At 46.6% G+C, this 18492-nt stretch overlaps 1 protein-coding gene across 3 annotated transcripts in view; it reads right to left on the minus strand.

The window, feature by feature from the left end:
• LRRC28 (leucine rich repeat containing 28) overlaps positions 1-18492 on the minus strand; it is an 83828-nt gene that overhangs the window by 34439 nt on the left and 30897 nt on the right. For all 3 annotated transcript variants that reach the window (XM_040342344.1, XM_040342345.1, XM_040342343.1), the window contains exon 3: positions 14563-14603. In XM_040342344.1, the coding sequence (XP_040198278.1) occupies positions 14563-14603 (41 nt within the window). The remainder of the gene's footprint in view (positions 1-14562; positions 14604-18492) is intronic.

Genomic DNA, 18492 nt, shown 5'->3' on the forward strand with positions numbered 1-18492 from the left:
CTTATACTTTGTTCTTGTACGTCCTATGTGTGTGGACACTGTGCCCATCCTCATACCGAGGGAGCCTCACACCCTTGTGAAGGGCATGTTGAAGGACCAATGTCTGGGAGCTGGCTGGCTTCCTGCTGGCGGCTGCGCCATGTTCAGATACTCAATCTTGCCTGCCCTTCACTCGCCTCGGGATCGGACAAACTTACTGCTGTCTGTCCCATCAAGCTGAAGGACAATCTGAACCAAAAAAACCTTGTCTAGTGCAAATGAAACAGTCACTGGATTAACTCTTTAACCACTTCACCCCCGGAAGGTTTTACCCACTTCCTGACCGGGCCATTTTTTTGCGATACGGCACTGCATCGCTTCAACTGGCAATTGCGCAGCCGGGCGACGCTGTACCCAAATAAAATGTATGTCCTTTTTTCCCCACAAATAGAGCTTTCTTTTGTTGGTATTCGATCACCTCTGCGGTTTTCATTTTTTGTGCTATAAACAAAAAAGTACGACAATTTTTTACTTTCTGCTATAATACATATCAAAAAAATTAAAAATAAATGTAAGAAATTTAATTTCTTCATCGATTTGGGCAAATACGTATTCTTCTAAGTATTTTTGGTACGAATCAAATTGCAATAAGCGTATATTGATTGGTTTGCGCAAAAGTTATAGAGTCTACAAAATATGAGAGATTTATGGCATTTTTTTTTTACTAGTAATAGCGGTGATCAGCGGGACTGCGACATTGAGACAGACAGATCAGACACTTTTTTTTATTTTTTGGTTAAAAATAATCCCAAATAAGCTTATATTGGTTGGTTTGCGCAAAAGTTATAGGGCCAAATCCACAGCCAGCGGCGCAAATTAAGTTTCAGAAAACTTATGTCATTTAAGTTACGGCGCCCTAAGTTGGTGTCGTAAGTGCCGTATCCACAGCGCATTTGCACACAAAATTGCGCCAGCGTAACTTAAATTCCGAGGCGTAAGGCGGGGTTATGGCAAGTGGGAAGGAAGTGGGCGTGCTTCATTGTAATGAGCCGTGAACCCATGCAAATGAAGGGCCGGCCGGACTGCGCATGCGCGCACGAATCTGCTGCTCACTGCGCATGTGCAGAACTTTGCTGGGCGCAATCAGTGAGATAGGTAAAAGGCCAAGTGTACTTAGTTTGAGGATCGCCCTGTGCTTAAATAGCCCCAGTCAAACACACTTCCCTTGCAAAAGTATTTCCCTGTGTTCCCTTCCATGAGCAATTTGCTTCTGCTCTTAACGTTTGTTGGTGTGTTGTTAAGTTGTGTTTGTGAGAAAAGTGTTTGAGGAGTTGGAGAGTCTAGTTGGTGTTTGTTTTTGATAAGTGTATTTTGTTAATTTGTTTGTTATTGTTTTTGCAGATTTTTTTTTGTGCTTGTATTTTGTTTGTTTTTTGTTCGTGTTTTATTTAGAATTTATAGTAGCTGTCTGCTTGTGTGTTTAGATTTTTGTCTGTGTTTTGGGTGTATATTTTTGTATGTTTGTTGGGTGTATATTTTTGTCTGTTTTTTGGGTGTGTATTGGTGATTGTTTTTTGGGTGAGTTTATTGGTGCTGGGTGGTGTCTGTGATGGCCCCCAAGCGCAGGAAGCTTAATTTCACCCTGGGAGAGAAGCGAATTCTTGCTCGGGGCATCGTGCGATATGGGCGATATCTGCATGGCCCTGAGAGCCGGAACACCCCCCTGGCCAGGAGGAAGGAGCTCCTTAAACGGATAACGGATCAGGTCAATGCGGCGGGGGGGGGGGGACCAGGACCCCCGCTGGCATACAGAAAAAAATTAACGACCTTAGGAGCGTCGTCCGCAGTAAGATGGCAAAGATGGATGCCCATACCAGGGGCACTGGAGGAGGGGGACCCTGCCCAGTCAGACTGACGGAGGAGGAATGGGCAGTGGCCCAGTGTTTCCACACACAGCAGGTGGTGGGCCTGCCTGGCTATCAGTCAGATGTTCCTGTGAGGACAGGTAAGTTTTTGGTTTTTCTCTCTGGTGATTAGCATGTGTGAGTGGGGGAAGGGAAGATGTGCCAAGTGTGTGGATCCTCAAACATGTGATTGTTTTGTGTCCTCCACAGATGGCCAGGAGGTTGCAGGCCCATCAGGCCAGGAGGTTGCTGGCCCATCAGGTCAGGCTGCTGCACCACCCCCAAGACAGGCTGCTGATGACTCCCAAGAAGGGCAGGATTCCCCAGGGGAGGGGAGTGGCCAAACCTCCCCTCATGAGGAGGTTGAGGATGAAAATATTCAGATTGGCCGGGAAGTTCTGTTGGCCTCTGATATGATGACCTTTGAGTCTTCCCCTGAGGCTACCCCAGAGGCTGGCACTAGTCAGGCCACCATCAGGGGTAGCCCCTCCCACTTCTCCCCCAACAGGCCTCCACCCACAAGGGTCAATCTATCCCCTCCTCCCAGGCCACAAGCCTCAGGGGCAGGCAGGATGGCGACCCAGGACACCATGGAGGTGGCCGAGCGTCTGCCGGTCAGTCTGCTGAGGGACAATGCCCGGCAGACCCGCACTCTGGATAAAATGCTCCAAAAAATGACCCAGATGGAGCACAGCCTGGGTGTAATGATGGAGGCAGACGGTGATGTGGCCACCAACTCAGTGGCGGTCATTACATGCATGAACGACCTACAGACCACCACAACAGGCGTGGCCCGGGAGGTGACTGCCCTGACCCAGGCTGTGCAGGACAATACTAGGTCTGGCCAGGCCAATGCGGCTGCCCTCACTGCCTGTCTCAGTAGAATTGCAGTGGCCTTGGAGGGCAGGCCAGCAGGGGAGGCTCCTCCTTCCCCTGCTCACCCCCCAGGAGGCTCCTCCTTCCCCTGGTCACCCCCCCCAGGAGGCTCCTCCTTCCCCTGCTCACCCCCCCCAGGAGGCTGGTCCTTCCCCTGCTCACCCCCCCCAGGAGGCTCCTCCTTCCCCAGCTCACACCCCCCCAATGGACATCCTCCGCGAGGGCGTGGCCGTGCCCGTGGCCAGCCAAGGCGTAGCAATCGCCGCCGATAAGTAATTAGCAGGGATACTTTTGTTTTTTTATTTCTATGTTTTTTTTTTATTTTTTATTATTTCATTTGGTATTCTGTACTTATGATTTGATTTATGTGTGTGAATGATGTGTGGATGTGGGGGGGTGGCATTCCTGATAAAATAAGGGTGTCACCCTCAGTTTTGGTGGAGTAGGGATCCCCAGGACCAGGGAGAAGTGATCCCAGGTTCCTGAATGGTGTATGAATGCACAGTGACATAATTGGAGCCGTGGCGGGGCGTTGCTGCTCCCAAGTACCAAAGGGGGGGACTTGGATCTAATCCAATTCGATGTGCATGTGATGTGTCTGTGCTAGGGACCACAGTGGCGTGCATTCATGCATTCTCATTGTGACATCATTAATGTGCGTTTACTCTGCAAATATGCATTCTGCGAGGCGTCTCCTGACTGCTGTTCCCTCAGAAGAGGGGGTACCCTGGGTTACTAAAGTCACTATTATAGATAGGGGCATGGATGCCCCTGGCATGGTGGCATACAGATTGAAGTCCAGCAAGTGTGTGTGGTCAGCTCTTCCTTCATGGTATTGCTTTAGCTGACCTTTACACGGCATGTGTAAAATTAGGGCTGCTTTTATAAAGTGTAAAATTGCTCCGGGAAACTAACAGTAGCGCACAGGTCGTAATCTACGCCGCACACACTTAAAGGAACACTAAAGGTTTGTTTTTTATTAGATCGATTGATTGCTGTAAGCAAGAGCATTTAAAGAGGAGTTCCACCCAAATTTGGAACTTCCTCTTAACCCACTCCTCTCCCCCTTACATGCCACATTTGGCATGTAATTTTTTTGGGGGGGGAGTGGGGGCTTCAGCACGAGTGGGACTTCCTGTCCCACTTCCTCCTTCCTGTAGGCGACTAAGCTTAGTCGCCTTCAGGAAGTGGCTGCTGTAGGCGATCGCCTAGGACACGTCACGCCGGGCCGCGCCGCTCGCGCATGCGCAGTGCCACGCCGCTCGCGCATGCGCAGTGGGTGCCCGGCCGTGAAGCCGAAAGCTGTCACGGCCGGGTGCCCACACTGAAGATGAAGACGCCGGCCGGGGAGGGGGGGAGAGGAGCGGAGCCCCGGCCGGCGCGTCGCTGGAGCGCTGGAGCAGGTAAGTGCCTGTTTATTAAAAGCCAGCAGCTACACTTTTTGTTGCTGCTGACTTTTAATAAACATACAAATGGCTGGAACTCCCCTTTAAATATCACTTACCTCGTTTTTCCTTTTGACCTCCAAAATACAGTAATCCAGGTTTGAAAATGCCATTTACTGTCTCTCCTCTTCTTGTTTTCCATCAGCATCCGAGCCGTTTTGCATGGTGGAAAGCAGAATGTGCTCACCCCCTCCCTATGACTACAGCCCTGCGTGAAGATGCTCTCTTATCCCTCACAGGCATGGAGGCTAAGACTAATGGGAACTGTAGTTCCCATTAGACCGTGATGTAGCAAGAATGAATGCGCAGCGCAAACCAGGAAGTCAGTGAGAATAACGATTCAAGAGTGACGGAGGTGAATAAAACGGCTCGATTTCAACAGGTATCAAACTAGTTATAATGCAAAACATTACTTTTTACTTTATCAGCTACTGTCAGACTTTAATTTAAGAGGAAAATATTTTTGTCTTTACAACCCCTTTAATTTTGTGGATCGCCCTATCTCCCTCATTTGCATCTTTGCCTATCAAATACAGCGGCGTGTCTAGCGTAATTTGCGCACAAAGAAGCGCCGGTGTAATTATTTTAGGTAGGACGGAAATAACGGAATTTCATGCGTATCTCGTTTTGAGGATCAGGCGCAAAGATACGCGCTGTGTAAAATTAGAAATCTCGAGTTAAGTCGGCGCATCTGCTTTGTGGATTTGGTCCATAGCGTCTACAAACTACGGAATAGATTTAGCGCCGATCTGCAGTTTTTAGCGAAACTTATATGGCAGCATATGGCAATATTCTCTCTCTTATTTTTTTGTTATTGTTTTATATTACACAAAAACAATTAATAAAAAAAAATGTGCGCAAGTCTCGCCCGCATATGCAAATGATGTCTAAACCACACATGTTGGGTAGCACCTCAAAAAAGTTTTTGAGAGTCGTGAGAGAATCGTGATCTTTATTCTATGCAAAAAAAAAAATCGGGATTCACATTTTTTCCAGAATCGTGCTCTAGCGGGACTGGGACATTGCAGCCCTTCTGCATTGGCTGGCGCTGCAGTCAATCACATCCAATGATGCAGCACGCCGGGGGCGGGGCCGAGTGATACAGTCGGCGGCTATGGCATCAAGAGCTTTCCGCCATGCGAGCTCGCATGAAGGTGGAAAGCTCTTGCGGAAGGGGAAGCCATGACAGTTGCCGAGGGACCCCAGAAGACGTGGATTTTTTTAACTTTAGTGTCCCTTTAAAGCAGAGGTCCAGTTGTTTTTTGTGTTTATCAAAAATCAGCAGCTACAAAAAAAGTAGCTGCTGACTTTTAATAAACACACACTCACCTGTCCCACGATCCAGCGATGTGCTGGAGGAGGAGGAGCTAAAAGCAACTTTCCCTTTTGGGTGGAGCTTCACTTTAATTTAGTGCATCCGTATCTCCGCTTTGTAAAGGTGGCGCTGTTGAGAACCACCTGAATCTGCCACACGTTTCTGTAAAGCTGGCGAAACTGGTGCATTTTTATAGCACTGATCGCTACAAAAATTACAATGGTCCCAAAAATGTGTCAAAAGTGTCCGCCATAATGTCGCAGTCATGATAAAAAAAAAAAAATCGCTGATCGCCGCCATTACTAGTAAAAAAATAAATAAAATAAAAATGCCATAAATCTATTCCCTATTTTGTGGAGGCTATAACTTTTGCGCAAACCGATCAATAAACGCTTATTGAGATTTATTTTTTACCAAAAATACTAGGGTTGTCCCAATACTGATACTAGTATGGGTATCGGGACCGATACCGAGCATTTGCACGAGTACTTGTACTCGCGCAAATGCTCCCGATACCCAGTCCGATACTTTTTATCGGAGAGCGGGCAGAGAGCTGGGCGGTGACCGAGCGGAGAGAGGGGCGGGGGGCGCAGAACGGGCGGACAGAGGGGCGGAGAGGGAAAGCAGGCGGACAGAGGGGCGGGGGCGGAAAACGGGCGGACAGAGGGGCAGGGGCGGAGAGTGGGCAGAGAGATGGGGCAGGGGCGGAGAGCAGGCGGACCTCCCGCTCTCCGCCCCTCCGTCCATACAACTGGACACTAACAAGCAAAAATCTGAAGGCCAGCCCTACTGACTAACCTCACTGACCAGTTGCTTTACAATGATGGAGTCCAACCTTGACGTAAATTTGTGGGTGCTTGGTCCTGATTTTTTTGTGCTTTCCGGCTTAACCACTTTCAGTTGCAAGGTCCCAATGCCTTTTTTGCCCTAAATTCCCCTGAGGTTCAGCATTGGCATTTATTTTTGTTGGCAATGACACAGGGCCAGATCCACATACATGTAGAACGGTGCAGTGTATCAGAGATACACTACGCCGCCGTACCTTACCTGGCGCATTTTCGAATCCTCAGCGAGTTCGCGCCGTAAGTTACGGCGGTGTAGTGTATTTCTGGCGGTGTATTTCAAATTGGGCGGGTTGGGGGCGGGTTTCATTTAAATGAAGCCCGTCCCTGCGCCGAATGAAATGCACATGCATCGTTCCTAAATTTTACCGCCGTGCATTGCGCTAAATGACGTCGCAACGACGTCATTTTTTGAACTTAGACGTGAGTTACGTCCATCCCTATTCACGGACGACTTACGCAAAAAAAAAAAAAAAATCTAATTTAGACGCGGGAACGACGGCCATACTTAACATGGCAATTCTATGTATACGCCGAAAAATACCAGCTTTAACTATACGCCGGAAAAAGCCAACTACAGACGACAATCGAGAATGCGACGGCCGCGTGTACGTTCGTGGATCGTCGTAAATCGCTAATTTGCATACCCGACACGAAAAACGCCACCCAGCGGACGCCGAAGTATTGCATCTTAGATCCGAAGGCGTACAAAGACGTACACATGTCGGATCTAACCCAGAAGCCGTCGTATCTTGTTTTGAGGATTCAAACCAAAGATACGACGCGGGAAATTTTAAAGTACACCGGCGTATCAGTAGATACGCCGGCGTACTTCGTCTGTGGATCTGCCCCATAATATCATTTAGTCTAGCCTAACATTTTTATATAAAAAAAAAAAAAATTCTGGACATGCTTTATTTGGTAGCAAATTTTGTCATCTATATTTTTAATACCTTGGGTTTCCTAAAAAAGAGAGAGAGCAAATGCATTTCTCTGCAGACTTTCCCTGCAAAATGTTTTACTCATTAACCTCCCTGGCGGTATGATTCTGTCAGAAAAAACATGCTAAAAGCGGTACCATTATTTGCAAGGAAATTTGGCGTTTTATATTGTAGGTCTGTAATTTTTAGAAATAACTCACTTAAATCTGACCAAACAAGCTTCTAATAGGCATCCCGGGTATGACATTTTTTTAAAAACAAAATTATAAATTATAATATAATAAATAATTATAAATAATTATAACAAATAATAATATAATTATAATAAAAATTATTCAATAATGTAATCAAATCAAAATCACTGAAATTTGCTCAGTTGCAGAATTGTTGCTGTCATTATTTTTTTTTTTTTATGACGAATTTCCCCACAAATCGCTATCGCACAATTCTGCAAGTGATTATAATTTATTATCGCTGTTTTTTAGCTGATCTAAAACTATTTTTGACATAAAGGGACACTTTTGGTTGCTATGGACAATCTACAGTTTGCAGGGAGAAAGAAACGTTTTTATTATATAAAATGACATGCATGACACAGGACAGACCACTAGGGACAAGGGGGGTGTGTATTTTTTACATACAGTACTGTAATCTATAAGATTACAGTATACTGTATGTAAGGTGTTTGTTTACTTTTTTGAATTTGGCGCCGTTCTCCGTCCCCGTGCGTCGTAACGTCGCAGGGAACGGAGATCGGCGTCACACGGAGGCACTGTGTGAATCGAGCGAGGTCCTGCTCGCTCACACAGCGCGGTGGCATCGCTGGATCCAGGGACAAGGTAAGTAACTTGTGCCTGTGGATCTAGCGAGGCAAGCCCGTGGCTGACACGGGGTTACCGATCGTAGCAGGAAAATCTAACCCCGTGTCAGACACGGGAAGACCGCCAGGGAGGTTAAAGTCTGATGGAAAATATCACATTATTAATGTTGTTGTTTTATTTTATGTAACACATAGCTCAAAATGAGTGCTTTTCGTTTTAGGAGAGCTTTATTGGCGGGGGTGGAGAGCGGGCGTAACAGTGTTACAATGGTCCAGTTTTAGGCAATACAGTATACACTGTGGGCCGGATTCAGATACATTGGAGTATCTGTCGGCGTGGCGTAACGTATCTCAGATACGGTACGCCGCTGTAACTTAGGGCGCAAGTTCCGTATGCAGAAAGAACTTGCGCCCTTAGTTACGCATGTGTGTCGGCGTAAGCCCGCCTAATTCAAATGGGGATAATGTGGGCGTGTTATTTAAATTCACTGTGACCCCACGTATTTGACGTATTTTACGAACGGCGCATGTGCCGTTCGTGAAAAAATCCCAGTGCGCATGCTCGAAATTACCCTGCAAGTCGTCATTGCTTTAGACGTGAACGTAACTTACGTACAGCCCTATTCGCAAACGACTTACGCAAAATTTTCAAAACTCGACGCGGGAACGACGTCCATACTTAACATTGGCTACGCCTCATATAGCAGGGGTAACTTTACGCCGAAAAAAGCCTAACCTAAACGACGTAAAAAAATGCGCCGGGCGGACGGACGTTTCTGAATCGGCGTATCTACCTAATTAGCATATTCCTTGCGTAACTATACGGAAGCGCCACCTAGCGGCCAACGTAAATATGCAGCCTAAGATACGACGGTGTAAGACACTTACGCCGGTCGGATCTTAGGGAAATCTATGCGTAACTGATTCTACGAATCAGTCGCATAGTTACGACCCCGCACACTCAGAGATACGACGGCGTATCTCCTTTCTGAATCCGGGCCACTATGTACCATATCTGTGGGCACAGCTACTACAGTGATCTCTACAACTTCCAGCCCAACTTCCTGTAATAGAGTGACAACAACCACCCTTTTTTTCAAGGTCTGTATGAAGCAGCAGCATTTCCCAGATATTCACATCATGCCAATGTAGAGCATGCCAACATGTTCAGCCTCAGGTTCAGCCTATTAGAACTTTTTCTTCCCACTGATCACCAATGTAAGGAACATTCTTCATATCATTAGTCTGTATTGTGGTTTGAAAACTGTCACATGACATTAAAAAAAAGTATCAGTGATCGGTATCGGCGAGTACATGAAAAAAAGTATCGGTACTTGTACTCGGTCCTAAAAAAGTGGCATCGGGACAAGAATACGCATCGGCCTAAACTGAGGAAAAAAATAGTTTTTTTTATATATTTTTTAGGGATATTTATTATAGCAAAAAGTAAAAAATATTGCTTTTTTTTTCAAAATTGTCGCTCTATTTTTGTTTATAGTGCAAAAAATAAAAACCGCAGAGGTGATCAAATACCAACAAAAGAAAGCTCTATTTGTGGGGATAAAAGGACGCCAATTTTGTTTGGGAGCCACGTCGCACGACCGCGCAATTGTCAGTTAAAACGACACAGTGCCGAATCGCAAAAAGACCTCTGGTCTTTAAACTGACAAATGGTCCGGGGCTGAAGTGGTTAACTGAATTCAACTCATTGAGCTGCAACATGCTAATGGTATTAAAGAGGAGAAAACATTTAACTACTTGCCGACCAGCCGCTCTCGTTTTACGGCGGCAGGTCGGCTCCCCTGCGCGAAAGCCCGTAGCTCTATGTCGGCTCTCTCGCCCCCGACTCCCGTGCGCGTGCCCGGCGGGCACGATCGCCGCCGGGCACACGCGATCGCTCGTTACAGAGCAGGGATCGGGAGCTGTGTGTGTAAACACACAGCTCTCGGTCCTGTCAGGGAGAGAAATGCTGATCTTCTGTTCATACAATGTATGAACAGCGATCAGTCATTTCCCCTAGTGAGGTCACCCCCCCTACAGTTAGAACACACCCAGGGAACATACTTAACCCCTTCCCCGCCCATTAGTGTTAACCCCTTCACTGCCAGTGGCATTTTTATAGTAATCTAGTGTTTCTCAATTCCAGTCCTCAGGCCCCCCCAACAGGTCAGGTTTTCAGGATTTCCCTCAGATGAAAAGGCTGTGGTGATTACTAAGGCAGTGAAACTGATCAAATCACCTGTGCAAAATAATGGAAATCCTGAAAACCTGACCTGTTGGGGGGGCCTGAGCACTGGAATTGAGAAACACTGTAGTAATCCAATGCATTTTTATAGCACGGATCGCTATAAAAATGCCAATGGTCCCAAATATGTGTCAAAAGTGTCCGCCATAATGTCGCAGTACCAAAAAAAAAAAAAAAATCGCTGATAGCCGCCATTACTAGTAAAAAAAAAAAATATTTATAAAAATGCCATAAAAATACCCCCTATTTTGTAGATGCTATAACTTTTGCGCAAACCAATCAATAAACGCTTATTGCGATTTTTTTTTACGAAAAATATGTAGAATACATATCGGCCTAAACTGAGGAAAAAAATTGTTTTTTTTATATATTTTTGGGGGATATTTATTATAGCAAAAAGTAAAAAATATTCATGTTTTTCAAAATTGTCGCTCTATTTTTGTTTATAGCGCAAAAACTAAAAACCGCAGAGGTGATCAAATACCACCAAAAGAAAGCTCTATTTGTGGGAAAAAAAGAACGCCAATTTTGTTTGGGAGCCACGTCGCACGACCGCGCAATTGTCAGTTAAATCGACGCAGTGCCGAATCAAAAAAAGTGCTCTGGTCTTTGACCAGCAATATGGTACGGGGCTTAAGTGGTTAAATTCTCATTACTTTTCGGAGTATATACAAAGTACCATACCATATCCACTTTGTATTGGCATTTATTTAGAGATGATACCCCTCAAGTACTATAAACATAAAGGGGTCAGCATGTTCTTTCTTTTAGTCCCTCATATGTATAGCAGTCATGTCTAAAAAGATACAAAATGAAAAAATAAAAAAGAAACAGACAAATACACTCCCTAAAGAGTTAACTGCATATTTATTATATATTAATATTCATAAATTTTTTAATAAATATGCAGTTAACTCTTTAGAGAGTGTATTTGTCCGTTTCTCTTTTCATTTTGTGGCTATCCGTATTTTATTGGACTATAAGACGCACTTTTTCCCCCAAATGTATGGGGGAAAATGTCCCTGCGTTTTATAGTCCGAATACTGAATGCACAGCCCCGTCTCCGCCATTTCACATACCGGTGGTCTGGGTTGGTCAGAAAACACAGGCAGGCAGCCGGCCCCATCAGCGCGTTAATCAGCGGGCGCCATCAGGCTGGTCCATGGCGGAATTAGCGGCAGGGCAGCACGGCGACATGGCGGAATAGCGGGCTGCGCGGCAACATGGCAGAATAGCGGGTGGCATGGAGTGCGGGCGGCATGGAGGCACGGAGAGCGGGCGGCATGGAGGTACGGAGAGCGGGCGGCATGGAGGTACGGAGAGCAGGCGGCATGGAGGTACGGAGAGCGGGCGGCATGGAGGTACGGAGAGCGGGCGGCATGGAGGTACGGAGAGCGGGCGGCATGGAGGTACGGAGAGCCGGCGGCATGGAGGTACGGAGAGCCGGCGGCATGGAGGTACGGAGAGCCGGCGGCATGGAGGTACGGAGAGCGGGCGGCATGGAGGTACGGAGAGTGGGCGGCACGGAGGTAAGGAGAGCGGGCGGCACAGAGGTACGGAGAGCGGGCGGCCTACAAAGAAGCCCCAGGAAGCTTTGCGCCTTGTCCAGTGCACAGAGATACGCCCACACGACGTCACGTCGTATTGCTCCGTGCACTGACGCTCTCCTGAGTCAGCTGACCAATAGAGAGTCACCTCATTGGTCGCTCCCTCCCAGCATTTGTAAACAGCATCTAAACAGCATCTGTACAGCATACGGTATACGCCAGTGTCATAAATTTACAGAATATTGAAATTTAACAGAATTCTGTTAATATTCTTAAATATTTCAGTACATATTTGGGTCAGAATCTTTTTTTTCCTCATTTTTCTCCTCTAAAACCTAGGTGCGTCTTATGGTCCGAAAAATACGGTATATATATTTTTGATTACACCCCCTGATATTTTATCGGTGAGTACTGCAGTCCATAAATAGGTGGGATTCCCATATTCTTTCTTTTTTGTCTAAAAAGCTATCATGAGGCTTCCAGGAGGTGTGACCATAACGTCTGAGGGTCTCTCGTTACACCAAGGACAACGCATTTCAAACGACATGGTGGTGCCGTCTCCTTGTGCACCCAGGGGGTAGATTTACTAAAAGCAAATAGACTGTACACTCTGCAGGTGCATCTGCCCCAGAGCTTAGTAAATTACGTAAAGCTTCACTTTACAAAAAAAATGCCCAATCACATGCAAGGAAAACCAAAGACAGCATTTTTGCTTGCACATGATTGGATGATGGAAGTCAGCAGCACTCCCCCTAATTTACTAAGCTCTGGAGTAAGGGTGCTCAACCTGTGGCCCTCCAGCTGTTTCAGAACTACAAATCCCATGAGGCATTGCAAGCCGCTGACAATTACAAGCATGGCTCCCAAAGGCAGAGTCATGATGGGGCTTGAAGTTCTGCAACAGCTGGAGGGCCACAGGTTAACCACCCATGCATCTGGAGCAACTGCACTTGCAGATAGGGGCTGATTAAGGTGGTAATTAAGCTCTCTCTGCATTAAAGTTATACTAAAGGTTTGAATAAAATAAAAATAACAAACATGTCATACTTTCCTTCGCTGAGCAGTTTGTTTTGCACAGAGTGGCCCCTGATCCACATCTTCTGGGGTCCCACGGCGGCTTGTCTCGGCTCCTCCCTGCATCAGATAACCGCCTCTGGGAAGCGTTTTCCCAAGGGGGTTACCTTGCAGGTGCGTGCTCCAAATCCAGCATTTGTGTCCATAGACACGATTGTCAGACTCGGTCCCGCCCCCTGGCGCTCGCATCATTGGATTTGAGCTAATGGCTGTGCTGCTATCAATTTATCAAATGAAGAGCCGAGAAGACTGGGCCGAGATCCAGAGCGTCCTCGACGTGGAACTTTCGAGGGCTCCGGTAAGTAAACCGGGGGGCCGGTAATTATCAGTGTTTTTTTTCACCTTAAAGGAGTTCTCTGACCTAAAACTTTTAACCCCTGCTGTGCCCGGGCTGTAAAACTATACAAAATAAACTTTCACTTACCTGCCTACGATCCCCCGTTGTTCCGATATCGCCGTCCCGTTCTCCGGTCCCGGTCTCTTCCGCTTCACTGTGGCGGCTGCATCGATCGAGTGATCCCTTTTATAGGGAGACTCGATCGATGACGTCACTCCTACAGCCACACCCCCCTACAGTTGTAAACACACACTAGGTGAACCCTAACTCCTACAGCGCCCCCTGTGGTTAACTCCCAAACTGCAACTGTCATTTTCACAATAAACAATGCAATTTAAATGCATTTTTTGCTGTGAAAATGACAATGGTCCCAAAAATGTGTCAAAATTGTCCGATGTGTCCGCCATAATGTCGCAGTCACGAAAAAAATCGCTGATCGCCGCCATTAGTAGTAAAAAAAAAATAATTAATAAAAATGCAATAAAACTATCCCCTATTTTGTAAACGCTATACATTTTGCGCAAACCAATCGATAAACGCTTATTGCGATTTTTTTTAACCAAAAATAGGTAGAAGAATACGTATCGGCCTAAACTGAGGAACATTTTTTCTTTTATATATTTTTGGGGGATATTTATTATAGCAAAAAGTAAAAAAATATTGCATTTTTTTCAAAATTGTCGCTCTATTTTTGTTTATAGCGCAAAAAATAAAAACTGCAGAGGTGATCAAATACCACCAAAAGAAAGCTCTATTTGTGGGGAAAAAAGGACGCCAATTTTGTTTGGGAGCCACACTGCACGACCGCGCAATTGTCTGTTAAAGCGACGCAGTGCAGAATCGCAAAACCTGGCCTGGGCATTTAGCAACAAAATGGTCCGGGGCTTAAGTGGTTAAATTTGCCTCATAACCTGTGCAATTCATATGTGTTCAGGCTTAAAGGGATGAGGTGGCAACCCTACTTGCAGAGTGCACAGTCTATTTACCTTTAGTAAGTTAACCCCTTTTAGTCCGATAGGTTTATAGAGATCACAGGTTTACTTTAAAGCATGTCACCTACTTTGTAGCACCTCATCTGTTTTCTGAAAGTACAGTGGGATGGTGAAAGAAAGCATGCAAGGCCCAGGAGAGAGGACAAAAAAAAAAAGGCTGGAAGAAACAAAGGTGAGTACACAGGTAGTGCTCTGCTGCCCTCTAGTGAAAATCTGTGAGTACAACATAGAAGCAAGTAACTTACAATTCAACGAGGTTTGGAAGCTTCTGGGCAAGATTTTCTGGCTGCAAAATACAAAGACAATAGTTTATTTGCACATTTCTGCATGTGTTTATATGTAAGAACTGACATCATCGAAGGAAAATTAATTATTTGATCCCCTGCAGATTTTGTGAGTTTTCCCACTTACAAAGAAATGAAGGGCCAGATTCGCAAAGAACTGCGGCGGCGTAACGTATCGTAGATACGTTACACCGCCGCAAGTTTTCATCGCAAATGCCTGATTCACCAAGCACTTGCGTGAAAAATTACGCCGACGGCCTCCGGCGTAAGCCCGCGTAATTCAAAGGGGCGTGTGCCATTTAAATTAGGCGCGCTCCCGCGCCGGACCTACTGCGCATGCTCTGTTTTGAAATTCCCGCCGTGCTTTGCGCGAAGTGACGTCATTTTTTCGAACGTCGACGTGCGTAGCGTACTTTTGTATTCCCGGACGTCTTACGCAAGAAGAACTTTTTTTTACATTTCGACGCGGGAACGACGGCCATACTTTATACAGCACATACGTGGGCTGTGTAAAGTTAGGGCAGGTCAAACGACGACTAAAATTGCGACGGGAAACTAGACTAGCGACGATGTACCGAACGCGAAAAACCGTCGTGGATCGCCGTAACTGCTAATTTGCATACCCTTCGCTGGAATACGACGCAAACTCCACCCAGCGGCGGCCGCGGTATTGCATCCTAAGATCCGACAGTGTAAAACAATTACACCTGTCCATTGGCACCTGTCCATTGGCCCCTCAATGAGGCAAAGTGGGCCTGTACCTCTAGCAGAGAGACAGCCCCAAAGCATAAGGTTTCCACCTCCATGCTTCACTGTAGGGATGTCGGGATGGCGTTCTTAGGCCTTATGTTCACTGCTGCTGGTAAACGGACGTTTAGGATCAGTTGGGCATTTTTTTCCAACTCCCCCCCAAAAAAATGACATGCCAAATGTGACATGTAAGGGGGCGAGGAGTGCTTAACTGCTTGCCGACCAACCGCCGCAGTTATACGGCGGCAGGTCGGCTCTGCTGGGCGAGATCACGTAATATTACGTAATCTCTCCCAGTAGCCAATAGGGGCGCGCGCACTGCCGGAGGCGCACCCCCCGCTCGCGATCACCGCCGGGCACCCGTGATCGATTGTTACAGAGCGAGAACTGGGAGCTGTGTGTGTAACCACACAGCTCCCGGTCCTGTCAGGGGAGAAATGCCTGACCGACCGTCTGTTCATACAATGTATGAACAGCGACCTGTCATTTGCCCTAGTCAGTCCACCCCCCATACAGTTAGAACACACCCAGGGAACATACTTAACCCCTTCCCCGCCCCCTAGTGTTTACCCCTTCCCTGCCAGTGGCATTTTTATAGTAATCCAATGCATTTTTATAGCACTGATCGCTATAAAAAAAAAGGCGGATGGTCCCAAAAATGTGTCAAAAGTGTCCGCCATAATGTCGCAGTACCGAAAAAAAATCGCTGATCGCTGCCATTACTAGTAAAAAAAAAATATTAATAAAAATGCCATAAAACTACCCCCTATTTTGTAAACGCTATAACTTTTGCGCAAGCCAATCAATAAACGCTTATTGCGATTTTTTTTTACAAAAAATATGTAGAAGAATACATATCGGCCTAAACTGAGGAAACACATTTTTTTTATATATATTTTTGGGGGATAGTTATTATGCTAAAAAGTAAAAAATATTAATTTTTTTCAAAATTGTCGCTCTATTTTTATTTATAGCGCAAAAACTAAAAACCGCAGAGGTGATCGAATACCACCAAAAGAAAGCTCCATTTGTGGGGAAAAAAGGACGCCAATTTTGTTTGGGAGCCACGTCGCACGACCGCGCAATTGTCAGTTAAAGCGACGCAGTGCCGAATCGCAAAAAGTGCTCTGGTCTTTGACCAGCAATATGGTCCGGGGCTTAAGTGGTTAAAGCGGAAGTTCCACTTTTGGGTGGAACTCCGCTTTAAGAAGGGGCTCCTAATGACAACTCGTTATGTGTATAAAAGACATCTGTCCACAGAATCTCTTTCTTCCATTCAAACCTCAAAATCATGAGCAAGACCAAAGAGCTGTCAGAGGATGTCAGGGACAAGACTGTAGACCTGCACAAGGCTGGAATGGGCTACAAGACCATCAGTGAGAAGCTTGGTGGGAAGGAGACAACTGTTGGAGTGATAATTCGCAAATGGAAGAAACACAACGCCCTCGGTCTGGAGCTCCATGCAAGATTTTGCCTCATGGGGTAAGGATGATTTTAAGAAAAGAGTTGATATGTGGCACTGATGGGGCTGCATTAATGGCCACTAATGAAGCTGCACTGATTGGCAGCACTGATGGGGCTGCATTGATAATCAGGGCACCGATCATCACTGTCCTGATTATCAGTGTCACACTTGCTGGTCACCGGCTATCCTCTCCTCTCAGTGACAGCGCGGGAGGAAAGGAATTCTGATAACGGGTGTTTGCACTGTAAACAACGGTGATTAGACACAGCTGATCACTTGGTATTGTTACCCCAAACTGTGATCAGCTGTGGCCGCAGCAGGTGTGCGGGGGGCTTGGTTCTGGGAGAACATTAAGGCCCTGTACACACGGGCGGATATCCGATGAAAACGGTCCGCCGGACCGTTTCCATCGGATATGTCCGCTGGCGGATTTTGATCTGATGGCTGTACACACCATCAGATCAAAATCCCCGCGGAAAACATCCGCGGTGATGTGGCCGCGCCGTCGCCGCGACGATGATGTGGCGACGTGCGCGACCCTGGAAGGTAAATACTTCCACGCATGCGTCGAATCATTTCGACGCATGCGAGGGATGGGGATCGGACGGACTTATCCGGTGAGTCTGTACAGACGACCGGATAAGTCCGAAGGACAGGTTTCCAGCGGATAGATTTCATAGCATGTTAAAAAAAATTATCCGCTGGAAAACCGTCGGCTGGACAAATGTCCGCTGGAAAATGTCCGCTCGGGCCTACACACGACCGGATCTGTCCGCTGGAACTGATCCGCGGATAAATCCCAACGGACAGATCCGGTCGTGTGTACGGGCCTAATAGACGCCCTCCCAGAACTGGACGACCACACTGTAGCCATCATTTGGGTATAGCGCGGTTGGCAAGTGGTTTAGCTCAGTTTCTGCTGTTCTCCTTGATTCAGGGGCACAGTCACTTTGGCGCAGCATAAAAATAATGGAATAACAACCATTTTTCTGGTCTTACCCAAGTCACATTTTCCAGTTATGATCTTAAATCTGATCAGATATTAGTGTTCATCATGAAAAGACCAAGTAGACCACCTGACAAACACAACTACTCAAGAACTAAACAATAAATGTAACAGTCCAGCCACTCCTGGAATTTCCTCCATGTGCAGTATTTGGCTGGTGAAAACTAGAGGTGCGCATCTTCACTGGTCTAACGATTCGATTTTCTGGTCATTGATGCGATTCGATTCCGCAATGCATCAAGATTACTGACGAGCTCCCACTTCCGCTTGGGCTGCCTAGGCGGCCCTTCCTCCCTGCAATCTTTTGGGACACGTCACAGGTCCCAGAAGAGTGCCCGGCTATGCAGGACAGTGAGACATGCTTACCCGGCTGTGAAGCTGCAAGCTGTCACAGCTGGATGCCCACAGTAGTATTGCCAGCGCCTTGGACAGGCGGGGGGAAGGAATGGAGGGCCCGGGTGGCCACGTTGCTGGATTGTGGGACAGGCGAGTGTCTTTTTGCGCACACTCGTGGAATGGCGACAAACTACGGTACCTAAAAATCTCCATAGGCGAGGCTTTAAAAAAAAATAACGGTTACCAGGTTAGAGTTAAAGAGGAGATCTAGTGCTAGAATTATTTCTCTCGCTTTGACAATCGCAGCGATACCTCACATGTGTGATTTGAACAC

The sequence above is a fragment of the Rana temporaria genome, chromosome 3 (assembly GCF_905171775.1).
Source record: "Rana temporaria chromosome 3, aRanTem1.1, whole genome shotgun sequence".
In the NCBI taxonomy this organism is placed as follows: domain Eukaryota; kingdom Metazoa; phylum Chordata; class Amphibia; order Anura; family Ranidae; genus Rana; species Rana temporaria.